Source organism: Nilaparvata lugens, chromosome 5, assembly GCF_014356525.2.
Source record: "Nilaparvata lugens isolate BPH chromosome 5, ASM1435652v1, whole genome shotgun sequence".
Taxonomy (NCBI): domain Eukaryota; kingdom Metazoa; phylum Arthropoda; class Insecta; order Hemiptera; family Delphacidae; genus Nilaparvata; species Nilaparvata lugens.
The window spans coordinates 19,321,219-19,347,684 of record NC_052508.1 but is presented as its reverse complement, the minus strand read 5'-3'; the positions used below and the strand labels follow the sequence as shown (position 1 = coordinate 19,347,684).

Here is a 26,466-nt window from a genome sequence, read left to right as displayed (position 1 = left end):
ATTATAGAAGTTTTCTCTGGTATTAATTGTGAAAAATTTATTATTGGTCAAACACATAGATATTTTCAAAAAACGTTCAATGATATTCAGGCTACAAATTCAAAAAAATGCTACTCAAAAATCAGCGTTTGCTGAGCATTTGATTGAGAATAATCATAATTATATCAATATAAATTCTAATATGAAAATATCAAGCATTGGTAGGTAGTGGAAGTAATAAATTGAATGTAAAAGAAGAAATTTATATCTATAAAACTGCAAAATTGAATAGGAATAATTTAATGAATATAACCCAATTTGACTTAAATAATCCTATTTTTGATAAAATTAAAAGTGAATAAATAGAATTTTAAAAAATAAAAAAAAATTATTTTAAAATATAAATTTAAATTTAATAAATTTTACCAGGAATAATTAGTCATATGAATTTAAACATATGTTCATTTTATATCAATTTTATTAGTAAACAGTTATTGAATCATATTTTACTTTAGAACCTGAAGATGGTGTGAACTGAAACTAGTTGTTCAACTATTTTAAAATGTTTGTAAGGATCAAAGGGTGCTATAAGATTTATTTTGTTTAATTAATTTAAAAGTAGCCCATGTCAATAAGTGTTTTATGTACTATATGCTACACTGTAATAAGCATAGCTTGCACCAAATATGCTACCCTACCGTGGGTGAATGACCTCTCCAACATTCAATTTCAGGGTGGTCATTAATTTCGAAGCCTTCTCCTCAATTTTGAGTACCTATAATATTTCTTAGTAGACCTATTTAGCATTTCCAGGTATTATAGACAACCAGAGGATCAGAAAGGACAGGCCCATTGTTAGAACGCATGCATGAATGCATAATTGTGAATGGGTAGTTTGAATGGCATGTGGTAGAATGGCATGTTTCGTAGAATGACGAACAGCACTTTTCATGCATGGTTCTTTCATCTAGGAATTTTGGAAAGTTATTCATGTGGTAGGCCTAATTAAGGATTTTCGACGACCATGTGACAAAACTAGAATGTTCAGAGGTCAATGACATAAATATCAATTGAAATTCAAACAGCTTTTGTGATTAAATAAATAATAAGATATCATAGGCTAAATCACTGAAAATCAATTAGTAGGCCGAATCTATATTGTATTTGAATACCGGTAATCAAAATTATCTGTCACATATTACTCATGAGTATTAGGTAGGCTTTTTTTTATAGTTTAGGGTAGTGCACTACAAATAAATATGTATATAAAGACAATCAATATAAAATTACAATGATTAATTTAGACTGAAATGTATTAATACTTCATGTAATTGACTTTATGTTCCTATGTCTCATTTGAATTTGATTTGATGTATTCATCCTTATTCTTGAATTACTTTTGATGTAAACTATGTATTTAGCTCTTGTTAATTCGATGTATTCATTCATATTTATGTATTGCTGTTGATGTAATTAATGTATGTTGCTTTGATGTATTGATTCATCTTATTGATGTCATAAAAATGTTATTGAATATGGAAAAGAGTAGAGAAAAGTATTAATTATTGTATGTCATGTTCATAAATCACTTAAATAGCTGAGAGTCAGGGAGAATATTTTTATTGAAAGAGCTTCATTTTATCACAAACTCTAGATTATTTATTATTCCTCTGAAAGAGAACTGTGAGTAATAAATAAAGTTTGAAGTAGAATCCCCAATATTGTTAAATACTGGGAAGATAAATATTGGCAATATAGTCACAGATCCCTTATGAAGAGGAACCCCACACATGAGCGACAGGTTGACACATTAGGCTATTATATGGAGGAACGAGAACGTCCCAGGCCAGTCTGGAAGAATCGGTCATTGAGAGGTGTCAAGTGTCCTGTGTTGAAGTTTTCTCTGGGATTTGCAGACAGCAGCATCAGATATCACAATTCATAGGAGAGTGATGTGATCAAGCTACAGTGAGTCTTATCCTCAGTTTTATTTTCAACACATAGTCTACTAGAATTTCAATTATTGATTTGTGACTCCACTAGCCAAAAATAACAACAACTTTCCAGTGTCCTTTTTAAAGTAGGGTTCAATCAATTAGTAATTTCAGAAGAACAGTTTTTTATTCAATTTTTAGATTCCAAATTTATTTTAAAGTAGTCTTTTGAATTTAGTTTTGAACATTTCTTTGAATATATAAACTTTATTGATAATTGTATGTATCGATTTTAATTCATGCAATAAATAATATTCTAGTAATCTTTGAGATTTCATCTTATAATCAAATTCATCAATTGATTATATTTTTGATTCAGTTTAGTTTTTGAAGCTCTTTCCATATTCCATTTTATTCCATTTGTAAGGCTTCTCAGCACTATTTCATTTTCATTTCATTCAGTTTAATTTGAATTCTCAATATAATTCAGTAATAACTTATTGATCTTTTGTTTTATTCAACAAATCCCGAATTCACGACCCAGAGTAAGAGTTTCAAGTTAATTTTATTCATATTTTACCATTTTCCTGGTGTTTATCCGGGAACTATCATTTCCCAGTCAAAAAGACTGGGTGGCGCCCAAAAGAAGCCATATATATTGGCAGATTATTTATTGAATTTAATCAGTTAATCCTTATTTGATTATTTTTTTTAATTTCGAGGTACTTTACTTAAAGAGCAAGTTGACAAAGAGCTCAAGCTGTAGTTCAATAATTTCATAGTCTCACAAGCAGCAGGAGTAAAATGATGTACAATATATTATATTGATCAAAAGTCTCTTCAGATCAGAGTGGACGGTAATGGGGAGGTCAACTCATGAACAGATACCCCCTTACTTATCAGCAATCTTCACCCAAAACAGAGTTAACTTACCGGTACCTATGTATACCAGACATGTGAAAGCATACCGCACCTACAGGGATACAGGTGGGCATTGTATTAAGAGTCATATGCTGACATTGGAACGCCATCTCTTTATATATTATAACAGAAGAGTTCACTGGATAGTTGCAACACCTGGCTTTCCCGATACAAGTAGAGCCTTGTGCAGAAGGCGAAACGCGTTATGCTGTGCAAAATGTGCAAAAGGTTTAAGCTTAACAAAGTTATATATTGTCTCGAGAGACAGGTCTTCAGAAACTTGTATCATAATATTAAATCCGTGTGGACACTCAATGTGTTTTCACATGTAGGTATTTCTACAATCGACGAATAAGTACAGTAGATCTACATGTCCACATAATTCAAGTACTGTATCCAATAAACAAGTTATCTGCAATGGTTCTGGTAAACTGCCATGAGTAGTAGGGTAGTAGTAGTATAGGGGATTGTGATATCCAGATTATTATAATAGCTTCCAATTGCAAGATTTGCAACAGTTTTGCATTTCAATGAAACTGAAATCAATATCAACCATTCATCTATCAACTTAAATTAATACTGGGATCTCAGCACCCATGAAGTAGAAATTTCATAATCAAGTCAAATGATTGGCTGCAGGCGTATATTATGTCCGTTGAGATATGAGATAAGATGGCATAGAACATTGAAACTTACACGTCAGGGAATTAACACAGAGGTGATTGAAGATAGTGCATTCTTTGAAGATCCCTGTGAAAGAAGGAATGTGATAAATTCACAAAACGAATATTTCCGAACAAATATATGGAAATTCTAATGGATTATTGGAAAATTTGATTCACTTATGCACCATCTGAGTTAGAATAAACTGAAATTATTAAAAGGAAGAAGCTGAGATGTATGCAGAGAGTAGGTAGAATCTAAGATTCAAGTGGACAGTTTTGCATTTCTCTTTATGTTTGAATGTTTAAATGTACAAATGTTTTAAATGTTTAAATGTTTAAATGTTTAAATGTTTAAATGTTTAAATGTTTAAATGTTTAATGTTTAAATGTTTAAATGTTTAAATGTTTAAATGTTTAAATGTTTAAATGTTTAAATGTTAAATGTTTAAATGTTTAAATGTTTAAATGTTTAAATGTTTAAATGTTAAATGTTTAAATGTTTGAATGTTTAATGTTTAAATGTTTAAATGTTTAATGTTTAAATGTTTAAATGTTTAAATGTTTAAATGTTTAAATGTTTAAATGTTTAAATGTTTAAATGTTTAAATGTTTAAATGTTTAAATGTTTAAATGTTTAAATGTTTAAATGTTTAAATGTTTAAATGTTTAAATGTTTAAATGTTTAAATGTTTAATGTTTAAATGTTTAAATGTTTAAATGTTTAAATGTTTAAATGTTTAAATGTTTAAATGTTTAAATGTTTAAATGTTGAATGTTTAAATGTTTAAATGTTTAATGTTTAAATGTTTAAATGTTTAAATTTTAAATGTTTAAATGTTTAAATGTTTAAATGTTTAAATGTTTAAATGTTTAAATGTTTAAATGTTTAAATTTTAAATGTTTAAATGTTTAAATGTTCGAATGTTTAAATGTTGAATGTTTAAATGTTTAAATGTTTGAATGTTTTAAATGTTTAAATGTTTAAATGTTTAATGTTTAAATGTTTAAATGTTTAAATGTTTAAATGTTTAAATGTTTAAATGTTAAATGTTAAATGTTTAAATGTTTAATGTTTAAATGTTTAAATGTTTAAATGTTTAAATGTTTAAATGTTTAATGTTTAAATGTTTAAATGTTTAAATGTTTAAATGTGTAAATGTTTAAATGTTTAAATGTTAAATGTTTAAATGTTTAATGTTTAAATGTTTAAATGTTTAAATGTTTATGTTTAAATGTTTAAATGTTTAAATGTTAAATGTTTAATGTTTAAATGTTTAAATGTTAAATGTTTAAATGTTTAAATGTTTGAATGTTTGAATGTTTAAATGTTTAAATGTTTAAATGTTTAAATGTTTAAATGTTTAAATGTTCAAATGTTTAAATGTTCAAATTCTTAAATGTTCCAATTTTTAAATGTTTAAATGTTCAAATTTTTAAATGTTCCATTGTTCAAATGTTTATATGTTTATATGTTGCACATTTACGGGCTAAATTTCGGTTATTGTAATGTATTTTTGATTGTTGTTTATATTCCGCCTGCTTCGAATATGTGTATTTTTGAAAATTTCTATAATCTTGTTGAGAGTCTCAATGGGTTAGTTGATGGTAATATTATTATGGTTGGAGATTTTAATCTTCCTGAGATTAACTCGGCTGATTACAACTCATTTACTGGTTCCTTACGTGCACGTAGACTAAATAATTTTTCAACATTGTTTAACTTAGAGCTCAAGAATAATATTCTCAATGTAAACAACCGTACTTTGGATCTGGTACTTAGCAACATTGATTTGAATGTCCAGCGGGATGCATCACCTTTGGTTTTTGAGGATGCTCATCATCCTGCTCTTGAACTAACATTTATCATACTGTATCTCAATTTAAACCGTAATTCCAATTATTTTTCTAATAACCTTATTTATAACTTTAAGAGAGCTGACTATTTAAACTTGTACATTATTTTGAATGATATCGATTGGTCCTCTCTCTATTGTATGACAGATGTTGATGAGGCTGTAAATCATTTCTATAATACTTTATTCTCTGTCATTGATTGTTGCATACCTAGAAGGAATCCTGTAAAAAAGCAAGGTTATCCCTTATGGTTCACAGGGGAAATAATTAGTGAAATTAAACTTAAGAACAGATTGGCAAGGAAGCGGAGACATTCTGATTTTCATAATCATAGATTTATATTGATTAGGCGTTCATTGAAAGCCAAAATACGTGAAGCCGATAATAGGTACCTAATTACTGTTCAGTCCTCAGTGAGAGGTAACATACATAGTTTCTGGTCTTATGTGAATAACAAACGTATTGCTGCAACACGGAAGAAGAAAAGTATGTTTCTGAATTCGTCAGTATTCGAGAGTGGGGTGGATATTGCGAATGGTTTCGCCAATCACTTTGCCTCAGTATACGATGGTTTGATGGTTCCTTCTGCCATAAACTCACCGATTGTGTCTGATCAGAATATTTTAAATTTAAGGACTGTTTCCATCGAAAATGTTGAGAAAGCTATCAAGTTACTTAAGCCTAGGGCATCGTGTGGTCCTGATGGTATTCCGCCTTTCCTGGTGAAGGGATGCTGCGATCTTTTGTCCGTTAATCTTTGCTTCATTTTTAATTCATCTCTAAAACTTGGTGTTTTCCCGAATGAATGGAAGCTCGCTAGGGTCTCACCAATATTAAAGTCTGGCAACATGTAAGACATTGCTAATTTTAGACCAATAAGCTTGACAAATGTTTTTTCAAAGATTTTTGAAAGTATCATTTTCGATTCTATTTACAAGCACATGTTAAACAGTTTCAATAAACAGCAACACGGCTTTTTACCTGGTAAGTCGACTACTACAAACTTAATTGAATTTGCATGTGATGTTTTGCATGGTCTGGAGTCTTCTGGGAGGGTTGATGTTGTATGCATTGATTTTCGAAAGGCTTTTGACCTTGTAAATCATGATGCTCTACTACACAAACTACTGGCCTATAATTTCTCGAATTCTACTGTAGGATTTATAGCATCTTATCTGAAGGACAGGAAACAATTTGTGTCATATGATGGTTGTGATTCTGATCTATATGCAAACGTATCTGGTGTCCCTCAAGGTACATCATTGGGTCCTCTTTTATTCTTCATCATGATCAATGATCCACCTGATGTATTAAAAACTCTAAATGTCTTTTATTTGCCGATGATGTTAAGATATATAAAACTATTACCGGTGTAAATGATTGTGATACATTACAAGAGGATATTAATGAGATTACAACATGGAGCTCTGTGAATGGTTTAAAAATTAATGTTAATAAATCACACATAATGACATTTTCAAGACAGAATCTTCCTTTTAATTTCTCTTACATGATGAATGGTCCTGCTCTTCCAATCAGAATATCGTGTAAGGATTTAGGAGTCTATTTTCAAAATGATTTCAGATTCATCTCTCATATTGAACACATTTTAAATGTTTCTAATCGACTGTTGGGCTTTGTTATTGGAACTTGCAAACACTTCAGTAATTTAGATACTATAATATATCTGTACAAGTCGTTGGTAAGGAGTAGATTGGAATATGCCTCAATTATTTGGGATCCTTATCATGCTGAATATTCTGATTCTCTTGAAAAAGTTCAAAATAAATTCCTTCGCTACCTGTATTTTAAAAAGTTTGGCCACTATCCCTATGTTGCATATCCCACATCACAACTCAGAATCATGTTCAAAATTCCAACATTGAAATCCAGACGTAATCTCCAAGCCATCTTACATTTATATAAAGTAGTTAATGGTCTTACGCAGCATCCTTTTCATCTGGAAAGATTGGGCTTCTATGTGCCGACTGTTTCTCGTGGGAGATATTTTTCGTTTTTTATACCAAGATCTCGAACGTTGCAGGATTATAACTCACCCATCAATCGATCCATGAGACTCTTCAACACAGTATCTCGTGATATAGATCTCTTCAATCCGTCTTTGAATGCCTTTATTAAATCATGCTCTATAATACTTGAATATTAGTTCTTTTGTCAATGTTCAACTTCAAGCACTCTCTCTCCTCTCTTCTTCTGCTATCTATATATAAATATATGTCTTTACCTTACTTCTTCTCTGTTTTATTTTTTTTCTTTTTAATTTTGTTTAGTTTAAATGGTCGACTTTTTTCATTTATATTGAACTTATTCTCTCTATTCTTATTGCAATTAAACTTATTTTCTTATTTTAATTAAAATTATTTATATTGTACAATACGAATAGCATTTAATGATATAAATAATTAGTATTTTATTTTAAGATTTAGCATGTAATTCTGAAGTTTGTTCAATTTCTGTATAAGTTGTTTTTGTTTTCTTATTATTCTTTATTATTTTGTGTGGAGTGCGGTTTTGGGCAGTGTGCCTGTCGCATCCACACTGATTAACTACATTCACTACAATGTATCTTTTTTTTCCAATAAATTGAAATTAAAATTGAAATTGAAATGATTATATATTATATTATAATGATTATTATTATTATACCTTCAGACGGCACTTTGCCATGAAGAAGTAAGAGCCAACAATAAATGTTATAATTGTTTTTTCTTTGTTATGTAATTATTGTCAAATTGAATGAAGGTCATTTTATTGATCATAAATTGAAATCAACTATGGTACTCTACCTTGATTGGGATACTGAGGCTTTAAACAGTTGCATCTACTAATCAACAACTCCATATGATTCTCCATAAAACAATTTCCAAAAGTGTAATGATCGAAATATTTCAATTTTATCTCGTCTTCCATGTAACACTGTCTTGAAATTGGGTCCAAATCTTCAAGACCAGGCGTGTACAACATGCCAGTGGATTTAATTCTGGAAAATGTTTCTGCTCCATCTGAGATGTATATTTTAACAGTGTGAATGGACGGAAAATCCATTGGAGAATGTATGAAAACCTGCAAATTCAATAATGACATATTATTAGATTTCAATGATGAAATCATGCGAAACTTCACATCCTGCGAAAATTCACCTTTCTCATAATTAGTTTTTCGCCAAAAACCTGTTTTTCGTCTTCATTGATTGAGCTAATATAAGGAACGTATTGACAATTACGATTTGTCGATTATGCATAGTAGTTATTGTTAAATCATTCTTCCTCGTGGGATACTCGATATGGATAATTGGAAATCTAGTCAAGGTTAAAGAGAATTTGAAGAGAAAAAAGACTGTTCTACAGTTGAAGCCAAAGTACAATTTTTATCATCATAGGTTTCCGAAACAAGCAGCTTTCAATATAGAAATTAGCCATTTTCCGTGTTTGAAAATTCAGGTTTGAGTACAATCGAGGATAAATTTCCCATTTTCGACCGAATTTGACTCATGATGCGCCCTATTTCGAACCGCCTGGAAGAACCCAGAAGAATGAACTTCTAGTACCTACGAGAAGATCCGATCATGGAGTCAAAAGTTATCAGTGATTGAATTTTTGATCCTTGAGATTTTCTTATGCATGCCTCTCCACTGGAAATTACTGAAAATAAGTTCATCTAACGGAAAAATCTGATAGAACATGATCTCATAAACCCATATTATTGTCCAAAATCTCAATTTGAGCACAAATAAGTCAATGATGGTGGCTAAAGCTGAAAATCGGGTGTTTTTAGAGATGCAAGGATCATTTTTATCAGGTGTAGCTGGAAATCCATCTGAGATAGAACGGTCTACCTGGACTCAGGTTGTAGAGCACAATATGACGCCAAGAGGGATTTTGATTCATGAATTCGATTTGTGGAAATTGGAAGATATAGTCGATTAAAAACGGAATTTCCTCCAAGTTTCGCTTTTTCCAAATTTTGTTTGAAATGTTCTTTTGAAACATTGTAACTCAGCACTCATTGGAGATAGAGAGCTCCGGATTATTTCATTTTATCTCAAATTGCTCAATCTGAAAAAAGACTTCAATGGATAAGTGTGGAACACTTATGATGAAGTCAGTACAAATACTAGGCTATGCAGATGATATAGGCATACCTGGTAGATCTATGATGGCTGTAAAAAATTAAGAGAAAAATTGAAGTTGGAGGAGGATGCATCAGATGTTGGGCTGGAGATAAACACTGAAAAAACATAAGAATTTCTCCAGAATAGACAGAATCGAAATAGACTCGGACAACTTATGGAATGTGGAGGGAAACACTATGAAGTAGTTGACAATTTCACTTACCTAGGGAAATGCATAACGGATACTAATGAGAAAATGAAAGAAGTTTAAAAACGTATCACTGCCGCCAACCGCACATTTATCTCTCTTATAAGCATATTTAAAGCTAATGTAAAGGAATTTACACCGTGAATAAAAGAAAAATCTATAATAATTATAAAAGCATTATAAGGACAGTGGTACTACGGAAGTGAGACATGGACAATTATAGCCAGAATAGCAGACCTGTTGAATGTATTTGAGAGAAAAATGCTGCGAAGAATATATATGGACCTGTGTGTGGCGTATCCGTACTAATGCAGCGTTAGCAACACTATAGAGAACCCCCACTATCAGCCCACATAAGATTGATTTGGTTGCAATGGGCAAGACATTTGCAATGGATGCCAGATATACGAGTATAAACGTACTCGTACTCGTACGTGTGTGATAAGGAAGGTATTCGTGGGACAGCCTGGAGGAAGGAGACCTGTTGGAAGACCAAGAGAGCGATGAGAGGATAGAGTGGCCAAGGGCGCTAAGGAAATGCTAATTGTAAGGAGATGGAAAAGAGCAGCAATGGATAGAGATGGCTAGAGGCAAAGTTTCCGATTTGGGGAGAGATTGATTATTGATTGATTATATGCCTTTATTAGGGCGGAGGTATGACTCCAGGTCCTCTCTGCCACACAACCCTTTACAAAATAAGAGAAAATTTTCATAAGAATACAAAAATAATATATTACATATCATGTAATAAGATTACGTCATAAGATTAATAGAAATAAATAAAATTCTCAATCAAAATACAATTACATACTATAATAAAAAAAAAATCAAAACTTAATTTTTAATATAATTGGAAAACAATATTTAAAGTTTCACTAGATAAATCCTATAACAAAACCTATCAGGAATGAAGATTATATGCTGTTATTGAGGCGGAGTTAGGACTCCTGGTCCTCTCTGCCACACAACCCTTTTCAAGGGTTTGAGAAACCCTTAATTTGAAAATGCTAGAGTACTAGTTATTCCCTATAATTATTAAACATTCATGTAGCCTTGTTAAAATACTATATTGAGATTGATATATTATGAATAAATGACTTACTGCTGCACTGTTCTTATAAAATTCAATCCACAATCTTTTCAAGATAAGAGAAAATTTACAAAAGAATACAAAAATATTGTAATAAAGTTTATTATTTAATATTGTAATATTTTTACAAGATTTGTAATCAAGTTGCCATTCACTCACACATGCACACAAAATGGCCCTTAAAACAAAAATTTTACAAAGTATTATAATATCATAAAATCAATATCTTATCAAGATGAATATCTGTATTTGCATAAAAAGTGAAAAAGAGCTAAATTCATATAGATTGATACAATGCAAATAGAACAATAAAAATAAAGCTCAGCCCGACCCAAGCCTAGTTCGCGCCACCAGATCCCAGCTAATTCAATAATGCCACGCCAAACAGAGCTCGACTGCAAATACTCTTCACCGTTGGAGGCAACAGAGTTCCAGATCAATTCAATACTGCCACGCCAAACAGAGCTCGACTGCAAATACTCTTCACCGTTGGAGGCAACAGTTCTAGATCCGGCAAGCTGATACATGGAATGATTTGTTATACATAGATGTTCTATGGATTGGAATAACCAATAGTTGGGAGCCCTGCCTAGTAACTCTCACACTATGATCCCCAATAAAAACAAATTTATCAGCAAAAAAAACTGGGGTTTTTATACGTAATAAGTCAAGAAGCATCATCAGAATGTGATACTCCCTTATTTGCTTGAGCTTTGACACATGTAGTTGCTGGAAAAAAGGGGTGATATGATCATCTCTTCTTAGATTGTAGATTAACCGGATGTAATAGTTCTGAGCCCTCTGCAGTCGCTCAGACAAGGCCACAGTCATGTCATTGACCACAATATTACCGTAAGAGAAGTATGAGGAAATCAATAACTTGACCAGCATAATGTCGAAGCTAGTCGTGTTTAATTTGAAAATGCTAGAGTAGGCTACTAGTTATTACCTATAATTATTAAACATTCATGTAGCCATGTTAAAATACTATATTGAGATTGATATATTATGAATAAATGACTTACTGCTGCACTGTTCTTATAAAATTCACTGAACGTGGAATCTTGTTGAGAAAGGTTGAGTAAGAAACTTAATCCATTTTCATAGCCAGATTGTACAAATGGTATGCTGGTTTTTTGAGGGCTTTCAGGAGCATGACTGGAAAAAGAGATTCAATAACCAGCGTCAGCGTAAATTCTGCATTGCAATTTGATTTCAATCGTACTAGAATCCACATTCATGATATAGGTACACACTTTACAAGAGGTAATGAAAATATTACTAGATTAAATAAGATGTAGCATAGACCTAAAATGCTATTTTATTTGGATGGAGTAGGAAGATTAAGAATAGAACGTTTTTAAAAGACATACACATTATGTGATCATTATATATAATAATATTATTATGAAGTGTAAGAATATAATTTTGGATATTCCTCAAAATCTTGAAATGAAAGGAAATCGATAGGTCTCGAGCAAGCAGCTGTATTGTTATCACCAGATACGGTGTCAACGGTCTCAAAATAAAATAACGGCTCTTAAGGCTATGATTTTGAACAGCCAAATGAAAATAAAAGTATTTTTGCTATTTATTTAATAATATAATATACATAATATTTTGATGTTAGGTTCTTTGGTATTTACTAGTCGGCGACCTTAGTAATCGGTCGAGCCATATATTTTGAGAAATAGCCAGACACCTTGTGGCAAATTAGTTGTGTATAAATAGCATTCGCTTAAACTATGATCAGAGTGTTTAGTAAGCAAGCATGCCAAATCAATGTGAACGAAAAAGTGATTGAGAAAACACAAAAATATTCATTATATCAAACGAACATGAACAAAATATAAAAACAAAACAAAAAGATGAAGGAAATGGGATGTAACTTTATTCAGCGCATGGATGCATGATGTAGTTTTGGGATGTACCAATCACAATGCACTATTTGACCGGCGGTAAAAGCGAAAGAATAAAAAATATGCACGTATTATTTATATAAATAAATAAAGATTATAATCTTCATAGTATGTATAGATATTAGATATAATATAGATATAGATATAGATATATAGATATAATATTCACTCATTGGATAGTAACATGATATCGTTGTTTGGACTATTTGACAGTTTTGAATTGTGTCATGGCAGAGTATTTTGAGTCCACCAATGAGAGTGGATATTTGGATTTTGTGTAAATTGAAAAGTCGGAGGTGTGGTTGTGAAGAATGGGAGAAGATCCAGCCACTTGCTTGCCAGAGGATTTACTTCATTACACCTCCAAATTCGTTCTTTCTTGACTGACACATATTGATCGTGCAGGACACATCCTGTTTTGCAATAGTCAGACATTATCGAGTATAGTATCTATCATAAGACTATTATTTCTTCTGGTGGTAAATGGTGGTCGATTTTCTTACCAAATAATAAATCTTTTTATTAGGAATATCCCGCAGAATCAAATAATAAATCGACTCCCACTAGCCTACCACACCGAGGTGAAGTGAATCCTGCATTATCAGCCGATCAACGTCGCAAGGAGAGGTAATAGATCTATAGACAACATTAGAATTAAACTCGGTACTCGAAATATTTACTATTTTGGTTCAGCATTTTGCCTTCATACAACCTATAGTACTTATCAGAGACCTGGTTCGCATGGATTTGCTATTCTGTCTGTTGTTTCATGTGGTCTAATATCTTTCCCAACCACGGCACATTTATTGGATTCTGAATATATTAGTCATCATTTGGAGAAAAAGTTCACTCCTAAATTACTATCTCTGTCTGATCCTGGTGACAGCATAAATCATACTAAGCAGATTCAAATTGAACTGCATTTTATTATCAAATTGGATTTAATTCCATCTCACTATAATATAATAACCTACAGTGTTAAGTTAGAAATTCAGATCCCTTACTTCGGCTACCTTTGTAGACCGCCAAACCCTCTAGTGAGCAAATTAATTTTTTCAATCTGTTTCAGTCGCACACCAGTCATTCTACTTAGATACTCTGAATTAAATGATACCGATAGCCCTGTTAAACAAAGGCTGGTCAATCTAACCTACAGCTACATACCGTTAAACTATAACCTCAATTACTGTAACTGTTCAATTATTTTATTTAATTCAACCATTTTAATTATTAACTCCCTTTTTACTGTACATCCACCCCCTCCACGGAGCAAAATAGGCTGCAATATTTACCAACACAAGGTAAGACCTACTATACGAAGAAACCGTACTCATGGTTGAACGATTCCAATCTTAGTTTATTGTCTTATGATTCAAATTATATATTTCCGTGTCCCCTCCATGGAGTAAGATTATGACACATGTCCTCCCCATGGAGCGGATCTATGACAACATTTAAACATTTAAACATTCAAACAATTAAGAAAATTTAAACATTTAAACAGTTAAACATTTAAACATTTAAACATTTAAACATTTAATCATTTAAACATTTAAACATTTAAACATTTAAACATTTAAAATTTAACATTTAAACATTTAACATTTAAACATTAAACATTAAACATTTAAACATTAAACATTTAAACATTTAAACATTAAACATTTAAACATTTAAACATAAACATTTAAACATTAAACATTTAAACATTTAAACTTTAAACATTTAAACATTTAAACATTTAAACATTTAAACATTTAAACATTCAAACATTTAAACATTTAAACATTTAAACATTTAAACATTTAAACATTTAAACATTTAAACATTTCAACATTTAAACATAAAAACATTTAAACATTTAAACATTAAACATTTAAACATTTAAACATTTAAACATTTAAACATTTAAACATTAAACATTTAAACATTTAAACATTTAAACATTTAAACATTTAAACATTTAAAATTAAACATTTAAACATTTAAACATTTAAACATTTAAACATTTAAACATTTAAACATTAAACATTTAAACATTTAAACATTTAAACATTTAAACATTTAAACATTTAAACATTTAAACATTTAAACATTTAAACATTAAACATTCAAACATTTGAACATTTACACATTTGAACATTTAAATATTTAAACATTTAAACATTTAAAATTTCAACATTTAAACATTAAACATTTGAGCATTTCAACATTTAAACATTTAAACATTTAAACATTTAAACATTTAAACATTTAAACATTTAAACATTTAATTATTTAAATATTTAAACATTCAAACATTTGAACATTTAATTATTTAAATATTTAAACATTTAAACATTTAAACATTTAAACATTTAAACATTTAAACATTTAAACATTTAAACATTTAAACATTTAAACATTTAAACATTTAAACATTTAAACATTTAAACATTTAAACATTTAAACATTTAAACATTTAAACATTTAAACATTCAAACATTTAAACATTTAAACATTTAAACATTTAAACATTAAACATTTAAACATTTAAACATTAAGAGAAATGCCAAACCGTCGACTTGAATCTTAGACCTCACTTCGCTCATCAATAAAAACAGAGGAGTCCAAAAAATGTATACCAAAACTTTGATAGTGAACGTAAACAGAACACAATGGTTGAGTTCAAAGCCACTGATCGGTGAGTGAACGATGAGATCGGTGAGTGAACGTGGCTCTGAAGGAAGTACTGTTTTGTTGTTGAACAATGTATAGACTCAAATGCAACTCTATGCTAGATTATTTGGAATTGAAATTGGCCATTAAGGGGACAGCCTTGAAGATGATTACATACTAAAGATCTTGAAGATTTTTGTGATCTATAATATTACAAAAAATATATATTATATAATATCTTGCACTAAAATACCTCAATGGAACCTTCAATTTCAAGTAAGAGCTAGCATTGGGAAGGCATAGGGATTGTGCGTTTATACCTATTCAAGGTATTTGGTCTAACTGATAAGAAAAAAAATATACTGGTCATATCCGGTTCATTCACTGATCAGTTAATCTTAATTTTCCACCAATGGAAAAGAACTCAAATAGAGCAGCTGAACATAAACAGACATGGTTGAATACAAGATTGTTTACAAATAATGGACTCCATTATAATGTATTTGGGTGCAGAGAAATGCATGATTACATAAATTCAATAACATTTAAAATATTTTACAAAGCATTTCAAACTACTCCAATCACCTGATGGTCTTTCATTTTAATTGATTACAATGAAATAGGTTAAGTTCTAGTTCTGTTTACAAAATATGATCAAAAGAGGAAACATCTATCAGTCATGACTTATGAGCAACCGTTCAGCCACAGAATACACACAGAATGGAAGGTATCAATCTAACCAAGATTTGAGTGCACCAAGACCACGACACATGACTGCATCATCTTGTTAGAAATTAAAACTACTGCTGTATTACAATGTTACACTTTCTTTCAAGATGGCGGATTATGGCGGCAGGATACTAGCTGACTTTCCATTCTGTGGTTCATCTGTTATCACTAATCTGTGATCAGGATTTTTACTGAACGTAAAAAAAAACCGATGGAATTGATCAGTGGCTTTCAACTCAACCATAACATACAGCTATGTATCCTACTTATATTGTGTTGTTTCAAGCATATTCCACTTGCATCAATATGCATATAATACACTAGCAGGGCACCCATGCTTCGCTAAGGGAATTAAAAGATAAGATTATTTTTGTGAAACATTCATAATCTAAATTCTATCAAAATTGTTATTATAGTTTTTGAGATTAGGCCACAACTTGGCATGAAAATTATTGAGTCAAATCTTTCAAATCATTAATTGATTTGTTGGATGTGTTCTGTGGAATAATAGTCTGATTGAAGCGATCTGATTGTCTGATTTTGTAGAATATTGGGCGGGGCTTAAAAGTCAACCTCAACTTTATTCTTTGGCAATTAATATTTCCCGTTGACAGCTATCAAATTAGCAGTGATCATGTTATTCTTGATTTTGCTTGATGCAATTGAAGAATAAATTCTAAAATAAGTTGATTCTGAATTTGATGACACTGGTATCCATGGATCTCTTGCTTATTCTGGAATTTTTGGCATAGCCTGTCACTTACAATTCGTTTCACTTATCCAAAAGTGTAAAAGCAGCCAATCCACTGATTCATTCTTCCATGGAAGTCCATTCATACATAAGAGTCCATTCATAATAGTATAACATTTATTGTGGCTGATTTCACATGTCCTAAACACTACAATCATAAATATTAGAGTGGAATCATTTTAATGTGAATTTGCATAAATCTGAATAGAGTTTATTCAATCGCTTTGATTATTGACTACCATTATATGATTTCTTTCTTTGATTTTAGCTTGAAACCAACAGGTTGGGGATGAAGATTTGGATGTAAACTAACATGTAACTCGATTTAATTTCTATCTGAATTGACAACTTTAGAATTCACTTGTGATCTATCAATATTCAATAGGTTTGTCTTGTGTTGTAATAACATCATGAAAGGAAATAGGAGCAGCTGATGGAATATTATGTTTTTTATTTGCTCATACTTTCTTATGTTTTCAACAGACTATGGAGAGCTTTTTTCTGATCAGCTGCTACTTGAGGAACCAATAATCCTTTCTCTTGGTAGTTCAACGAATTTTCCCAGAGTTGAGACCTATTCCAAAATAATGTATTTTGTCGCAAGCACAATATATTCCTGATTTAATCAAAAATTTCATCAAGATGTACACTCTGATCAACAAGTAATATATCCGACTTGACTTCTTTCTTATACATTTTTATCATATATTTTTTCTTCTCAATAAAACCTGAGGTGAGTTTTCAAGTAGTTCAAACTCAGCTGGTTGAAGACAGAGGGTCACCCCCCCACAGGGGGGGGGGGGGTTAGTGCTGAGGTTGGTGTTCCTTAAGAAAGGGTCTCAACATAAAAATATCATTAGAGATTCTGTGTGCTTGTTGCTCAGTTTCAGAAAAAGTTGAGTTAGGTTAGACTGATCCCTTGACAAATGGATTTACTGAAAAAAATTATTCTTGTAGCTTTTTAACAGTTTCTTAGTTATTCAAGAAATTGGATCTACTATTTCCATAAGATCCTTATTTTCTGTTCAATCTTGGCAAATGGGGTGTCAATGCATTTGTAATTAGATTTACTGGAAAAAGTTATTCCTGTAATTTTTTTGTAAAATTAACGGTTTCTTAGTTATTCGAGAAATTGAAAAAAGCTGGATCTACTTTTCCCATGAGTGGGACTGATCCTTATTTTCTGTTCAATCTTGACAGATGGGGTGTCAATGGATTCGTAATTAGATTTACTGGAAAAAGTTATTCTTGTAATTTTTTTGTAAAATTAACGGTTTCTTAGTTATTCGAGAAATAAAAAAAAGCTGGATCTAGTTTTTCCAAAAAAAGTGGGAATGGGGATCTTCATTTAAGATTTATTGTGAGATTAGGGGTATGGCTAGGTTGAATTAGTTCAGATTACATTGGATTGGGCAAGGTTAGAACCCAAGAATCAGCTTTGGGGTAGATTTGAGCCAGCTTTGAGCCAGCATTTCTCCAGCTTTTCTTCAGAACTCTCACTTTACCCCTACTACCCCCTAACTGGTATCAACAAAGCTGCGAAGTCAAAAATTGTGTTCAAAACATTCTCTCCAAATTCCTTTGTCAATTGGTCTATTTTTTGCATAACTGAAGATCTCACACTCATAACTTAAGCTGCTGCAACAGTCGTGGGGATGTGCGTAAACTTGTGAAATCATACATCAAATTGAAGAGAATTTGATGTTCTATAAGCTCATGATCGGCATGGAATTTTCCCATCGATATTCAAAAAGTTATAAGAGCAAAAATGGCAAAAAATTGAAGGAAAATGTGTTTTTTCAAAAAGATCACATCTTTTAGAGCGGATATCTCGAAAAGTGGAAGAGGTATAGGAAAAGTTGTTCATTCAATATTGTAGGAAATCATGTAAGCTTCAATTTCTCATAGATTAGTCATGTCTGTAAAATGCATAATTTTCGAGTTATATGCGAGAAACCAAAAAATGGTACCTTTGAACCACCCCCACCCACTTGGCACAGGGGGTAGGGGTGGGGACTTTTGATATGTTTACCTCCTCACTACCCTAAACAGAACTGCGGGGTCAAAAATTGTCTTCCAAACTTTTCCCTCTATATCACTTTGTTGACTGGGCTATAGGCCTATACCTCAAATAAAAAAAAGTTATAATAATATCAATGTTAATGTAACATTATATTACCTGTCATACATGGATAGTACATAATAGATATCCTAGATTGATACTGATAAAACATTTTTGCTATCTATATAATCATATTATATATTAAATATTCATATGTAGTTTTAAATGAACATGGATTATTGAGTACCGTACATGAAAGTATCGCTCATCTCGTCAAATTGAAACCAAATTGATAAGGTTGATAGATATAATCTTGAAGAAATATCAAAATAAAGTTTCAAAATTGAAAAACATACTATGAATTCCTTTGGACGTGAAACACATCCACTTACCGTACTAATAGAGCATCTCTATTCTGCATATAAGCAACAGAACAGCAAAACCCAAGACCAGTCCTCGTCGTACTGACAATATCTGAACAGTCAACCTCTGTCATCCCAATAGTGCACCCAACTATCATATCAGAACATTTCTGAGAGAGCTAAAAAATATAAATAAAATGTTGAAAAGGTGATATTTACGCATATCATATCATAATTGATTGAATAATTCTCAATATTTTTACAAATTATTTTCTAATGGTATTGCTATATAGCGTTAATTGTGTGGTCTTTTTTGTAATTTTACAACCTTTATAGAAACGCTTCGCAGAGTTCCCGCAAAAAGAATTATGATTTTTTCATAAATTCAAATAATTCTCTAAATTTTATACGCAATCTGTATAATACGAACGATCAAAAACAAAACTTTTTTTGATTAGAAGCCTAACTTTTTATGTCAAAAAATATCAAATTGTAAATTATTGAATTGAAAGTAAGTAGGTACCTCTTTCACAAAATGTCCTCTTGACTAATTATCAATTCAATTGGCTCGTAGAACAATTTTTTCTATTTTTTTTACAAGTAAGCACAGACCAGGAGAGAAACTAAGGATACTCCTTGTATTATTTCTCTCCCAGATTTTAGAAGTCCGAAATATTTTGTAGAAAAATTTTAAAATGTTCAAAATAAAGCAAAAAAGTCTCATCAGCAATATTCCTGATGGTTATTTTGAGTCAATTTAGTTTCAGAGTAACTGTGATGAAAACGAAAAGGTGACACAATTTACAATTTTATTCTTATCAAATTCTATTTATCTTAAGAATGAGTAGATTTACTGTAAAAAAAAAGATTTAACTTTAAAAGTTCAAAGGACAACAAAGATGCGTACAGTCATTATTAGTTTTATAGGATCAAGTTTTTCAGCAATAGTGTATTAGAAAGTTTTGGAAAAAGGTCTATAATTTATTTGAATGGTTACCCACATTTTAGTATCAAACTCTATAGTGGCCCTCCGCCGGTGGGCATAGGATGGGGACTGTATACGTCCAATGATTATCATGGAGTTAATAAATATTAAAAATATAAACATAATATTTCAAATTTCCAATTTCGCCAAGAACTACTTATTTCTTTTCAACCCTTCAACTTTGAGACTTTTTTATCACTTATCCTGTAATATAGAATATCCAACGTATGTGATTGGATAATAAATTCGAGAAAGCAGTACCGTATCAATCTTACTCAATTTAGCAATATATGATGCTTGATGCTGTTTCGTTGAGAGAAGGGCCAAGTCTCAACTTTTTTCATTCGGAATATACTATTCAACTTATGTTTTAAATTAACTGGAATTTAGGAATGTTCACTTCAGCCTGAATTATTACTGAAATTTCCAATAAGCTTCACTGTACCAGGTTGTATAGTGGCAAGTTATAATTGAGATGTGAAAGTTATTACCACTTTACATCATAATCATTCATTGTCAACTTACGTAAAGCATAAATTCATTTAAAGTCCAACCATTGTTCTGAAGGTAATCAGTCCACTTCATGATCATGTGCCTATCAGAGATCGCTTGTCTTATGTTTGGGATGGAAAAATGTTCAATTAATTTGGGAAGCGAATGTTGAAGTTCTTCCTTCTCGCTTTCGTCATGAAAATTCCTAGAAAAATGTAAGCCAGGTAATTGAATTAGAATCTTCAAGAATAAATTTTTTAAATAATTTTTTAAGGGTTTCAAGAATAAATTGATGTCAGTAATGCTCATTGTGAAGCCTTGTAAACCCATATAATGGGAAAATATTACATTCATGTATTAATATGATAGAAGCCTATGGCTTTTCAAATAAGTCCTATGACGTCTCTCAAATATTCCTAATAGGCCTCATGAATTGCTCCTCATTTTTCAATGTTGTTGTAGGGTATTGAAAATAATAGCATTGGAATAAAAGTAGCCAATTTAGGAAGTGAATTGAAGACAATTATATATACGTGGCAAACACACTAGACTGAGTAACTTAACAAAACAAAAGTAAGATAGGCCTATTAAGAAAAACCGGAATATGAATTCTGATTGATTTTCAGGATAATTTCTAATTATAAAAAAGGAGAAAATCAAATAACTCTTACCTACGGTACTCACATCGTCTTGAAGAAACGATCCGCAGATGATTTGAATGCCCTGTTGGCGTTGCAAATTGTTATGGCTGGCTGTTCAAGCGTAAAGGTGGGATAGCTGGTAGCCACAATGGAGGTAATGACTTGTGACTGGAAATACTTTGCATTGCATATTGCTCGGAAACTCAACACTGAGCCGACTAATGCTCCAAATATAGCCAGTCTCCAGAATAATCTAAAAAATATGTATTTGTTCACACAAAACCGAAATTCCGACTCAGAAATAATAATAAAACAGCTCTCTAAAAATGTGCAAATGCCGTTTAGTAGTGTAAGGCTTTTGATAAATGGTCATTATTTATCGTATTTTACATCTGCTTTAATATAAAAATAGCCTACTGCATTATAATACTTGAGAATAGATTGAATTCTTGATGATATGGACCAATGGAGACAATTCAAATACGGTACTCAATAGCCTATTTGTGATCTGCTAGCAGCTATAGTTACCTTTCAATGAGCGCTCTTCGAGGTTCAACAGTATATTGCATTCCATGTAGAGAGGTATGCGAACAAAATTCAATTGCAACTTTTTTCAAAACTTCAAGAAGCCTCATTACAAGATAGTTGTATCAGTGAACTTGTAATCTAAAAAACAAAATGGAGCCAGTTATATAGTTACCGCCATCGTAATAAAGAAATATATTCTCTTCATTTCTACGTCTCTATGCTATATCAAATTCTGGAAAAATATGTAGAATTCAATCACATCCAATAGGTAATGAGTCTGTTATAGAGTGGAGGGATACAGAGCACGTAAATAGGAATCTATAATATTATAAAGAAACGGCTTTTACACAATCATGTGTAAGGGATAGGAAATGAACGAATGACGTATCATCAAGTCTGAACTATTTATAATAATGATTATAATGATAAATTTTATCTCCATTTATATACAAATGAACAATCTAATCAATAAAATGTACATAATATTCAAAAATAAAATAATTATAATATGAAATCCACTACAAATAAGAATAAATTGCATTTTTTTCGGAAATTGACCTATACTCAAGTATGGGAAACCCATGTTCTAGAGCAGGTGTAGTAGTAATACATTAAATTTAGAGTGGGGGAATACATCGGGTAAGTGAGCTCACATATTGTTCGAAATTATGTTTTCCATATTATGTCTTCCGGTTGTTGTGATCCAATTTCTAACAGCGCATTCAAATTTTCTTGAGTTTTCTATTATCTTTATGTGTACAGGAAGTAAATTGTGGAGTTTTTGTGCTAGGTGGTTGAAGTGTCGTTGGTATGTTGCCTTCTCAGCCACCACGTTCTTGATAAGAAGGCTTCTATTTCTTGTGTTGTGACAGTGGTTTCTGTTTTTAAAGCTTTCTGAGTTTTTGTGTAGTCTGCAAATAGTTTCTAGGGAGTAGAGTTGTCTTGCGTCCATCACACCAAACTCATTCGCTGGTCTGACTGATAACGAGGTGGTTTCTGCTTGATTATTTATCTAATTAACTAGAAATTTCGCACATAAATTATTTATTCATCAAGGATGGTTGTAGGCCTACTTACAGATCATCAGGTTTCCAATTCGTCAAGTTTCCAGTTTTGTTTAGGTACTACTTTGCTCGAGAGTGGTATCATAGATACCGTAGAATATCTGAAGTGGCATTGAAATTCAATGGTTTTATCCTCTATTTTACTATTCCTCTCCTAACTATATAACTCATCACATTCTATATTCATACTACAGATACAGGAAGGAGCTGGCTAAAACATGTACGGGATTCGAAATATATTATTGATATGCATCATAACCAGAGCTTAATTTGTGCCGGAACGCACCGGAACGGCGTTCTGATGGTACCTCCCAGGGCGACCGGAACGTACCGGAACGTAGTTGCAGTTTCTGGCAATTTAAAGTGTTATCCTTTATCATTTAATTTGATCAAATCTTTATTTGTTTCACGTTAAACTTATTAAAAAATTAAAATAATTGAAAACAGACTTGAAACTAGGTTTTAAGGCTAAATTTTAGAGAATTTTTCCGGGGGTACCCCGGACCCCCTTCCACTGGGGGGTATTCCTTACCCCCCCCCCCCCGGTAGTCGGGCCAGCCAGAGTTCCGGCACCTCAAAATTTACAAATTAAGCACTGATCATAACTACTCAAATGCGTCTGAACTACTCAACTAGGTAATTAATTTGAAATATTGCATAACGATTCTTAATTAGCCAAGGATGGTTATAGACCTATTTTCATTTTGTTAATTAATTATCATTTGAATAGTTAAAACAAATTTACTTGATTTGTCACACAAAGTTTAAGTAAGCTCAGCAATCAAATCGTTTTTCTATTGTAAATTATTACAGTTGTTCAATTTAATATAATAGTTTCAATATTGGCATGGAACTATAAATCTAGATTCAACCGATCTGTGCTTCAAACAGACCTTTGCCAAGCACAGGTTACCTGATATAGTTCAAAATTATCAAATATGAAAATTCAGCTATACTAGGCTACCTGAATGTTTTAAATAAACTGAAATTCTCTAGACAATAATCCTATAAAATCCTATTCTCTCACAAATGTTGTAGTTTTCATTTTACCACCCCCACCCACCTCTACTGAGAATATTAACAAACTACAAACATATTATACTAGCCGTCAGGCTCGCTTCGCTCGCCATATCCGTCTAGCCAGGGGGCTCCGCCCCCTGGACCCCCGACTGGATCGTCCAAGAATGACTCGCTTCGCTCACCTGCATTTTTCATTTGAGCATTGTTATCATATGTTAGGACGATCCAGTCGGGGGTCCAGACTAAACGTCTGGCTAAACGGATATGGCTAGACGAACTTTAAGCCCTTAAAAAACCACCCTTAGGCTACCTACACACACAACGACTTTGGTCGTTCGATAAAAGGTCGTTCGAATTTTTATCGTACGACCAAAACTTGAAGTAGATTTCAGACACATCGATTTTATAACGATTTTGATCGTGATCGTGCATTTTTAATGATTCGCATCAGCTGTTTGCCATCTTTTTGCTATGTGGTGGTGAAGCCGATGGAAAGCTGGACGTTCAAACAAAATCAGCTTTTCAAACACATCGATTTTGGTCGTAAGATGAAAAATCGAACGTTCAGTATATTGGCGCAATGGAATGAATGGGTGATCAGATTACAAACACGTCGATCAACGATTTTTATCGTACGGACGTCATGTACCAGCCGTCTCTAGCCACGACTATATACGACTGCCGTGTAGTGGTCGTGAATACAGTGGCGCATGTGATCAAAGCGGCAACTTCAAACGCATCGAATTTTATTCGAACGTCCAGCTCCCACATTTTGCGTTATCACCGTCATCAGAGAAGGAATTTTCGAGGCTATACAGAGTGTTTCAAAAATTACTACAACTTTGATAATTCATAACAAATTATTCAAAAAAGATAAAGAACTGTTTATAGTGTTGTTTTGAAGGAAAAAACTTTAAATTTTCATTTTTAATAGCTATATAGTGCTGAATTGGCACATAACAAGTGCTAGTAGTAGTTAACCGTAGACTCCTGTGCATATTTTGTAGTCTCGTGGTTTCCAGAGCTGCGTTTACACCAAAGTTATTAACAAAATGCTCATTTTTCCGTCCTTATAGATCCTATTGGATTGAACGGAACTTGACAAACACATATGTTCATCATGTGTACGATAAGTTATGTTCAATCTAATACAATCTATAAGGACGGAGAAATAAACATTTTGTTAATAACTTTGGTGTAAACGCAGCTTTAGAATTCGACATTTTGACTACGCAAAATGTGTTTTCTACTATCTTCTTCTGTATATAAGAAAGCGAAATAGAACTCACTCACTCATCAACAAAACTAAGATTCGAAACCATGAAGTTCAATGTTCAGTTGGCCCTCTAGGGGAATACTAAGGACAAATTTCAAAAAATATCCCAAAGTTACAACCAAAATAGGCGATATTCCAGTGTTTTATAATTTTTTTTTGAGGAAAAAAGAATACATAATGTTCATATTTTGTAAAAAATTTCATATTTGGTATGAAACTGTTAGGTATATTAGAAAGACTTCGAGATAATGCCCAAGATACGAAAAAATCGGAGGTATTTTAGTGTTTTTCTGCGAGTCTACTAAATTTGTCTGCGTTTATTCAACCGAGAACGAAATGATCAGAAAATGGGTGTAGAAATTTAAACTTCCGAAGGAATTTGAAGTAACGTCAAATATATGCCCCAAATGTACGTTTTCCAACATTTCTTGCTTTTTCCGAGAGCAGGCTGAAAGAAAACTTTCAAGTTACGTACAGTGGTTCAGCTGGGGTCATAAGATTTTGTGATGAGAGAACTCCAATATTTCGTCAAAGTTACGTCAAAAATTCGCGTTCCTCCAGCGTTTTTAATTATATTTCTGTTTTTTCTCTCCAATAATTTCAATAATCTTTTCAATAGTCTTTTCCAATAATTCATGTCTTTTTATTCTTCAAGAAAAGTATATTTACAAATTAATAGTGTTACAATAATTTAATAGATATAAACCCTGCGTGGATGATTCGTGTGTGTGCAGAGAGGAGTCGAAATAAATCAGATAGTGAATAATAGTGGTTTGGATAAAAGCAATTGTGATAACTACTTGAAGATAGCTTAGGGATCAGAGTTGAATATGACCAAAAAAAAATATATATATATATATAATTATATTATATACATGATTACAATGTAAGCATACAATATTAATAATAGCCTGCTCAACGGCGCTTGAAGGTTTTACTTGACAGTCATAACTTTATTTTATTTTATTAATAATTTCAAACCAGTTGAAATACACTGGTTTGAATGGAAGGAATTGAGATACTTGAAGATAGCATTTTCTCAGCTAGGATATAGATATTTTATTTTGAGAGGACTCAAATGTTTCGCCGGAGATACGCTAGAAAATTTTTTACAGCGTATTTCTATATTATTAACATATTTTCACATATTTCTTAACACTGACGTTACATACTTTATAATCATTCATGATGGTGAC

At 31.7% G+C, this 26,466-nt stretch overlaps 1 protein-coding gene across 3 annotated transcripts in view; it reads right to left on the bottom strand.

Annotated features, from left to right (window-relative positions):
- Positions 1–22,110, bottom strand: part of LOC120351261 (sodium channel protein Nach-like) — a 48,733-nt gene extending 26,623 nt beyond the window's left edge. For 2 of the 3 annotated variants that reach the window (XM_039427836.1, XM_039427834.1), the window contains exons 1-7: positions 21,911–22,110; positions 21,426–21,635; positions 20,775–20,946; positions 19,295–19,443; positions 11,809–11,941; positions 8,161–8,437; positions 3,531–3,584 (exon numbers count right to left, since the gene is read on the bottom strand). In XM_039427836.1, the coding sequence (XP_039283770.1) occupies positions 3,531–3,584; positions 8,161–8,437; positions 11,809–11,941; positions 19,295–19,443; positions 20,775–20,946; positions 21,426–21,635; positions 21,911–22,017 (1,102 nt within the window). In that variant the 5' untranslated portion in view covers positions 22,018–22,110. The remainder of the gene's footprint in view (positions 1–3,530; positions 3,585–8,160; positions 8,438–11,808; positions 11,942–19,294; positions 19,444–20,774; positions 20,947–21,425; positions 21,636–21,910) is intronic. The other variant, XM_039427835.1, reaches the window with a different exon arrangement.
- Positions 22,111–26,466: the final 4,356 nt, after the last annotated feature.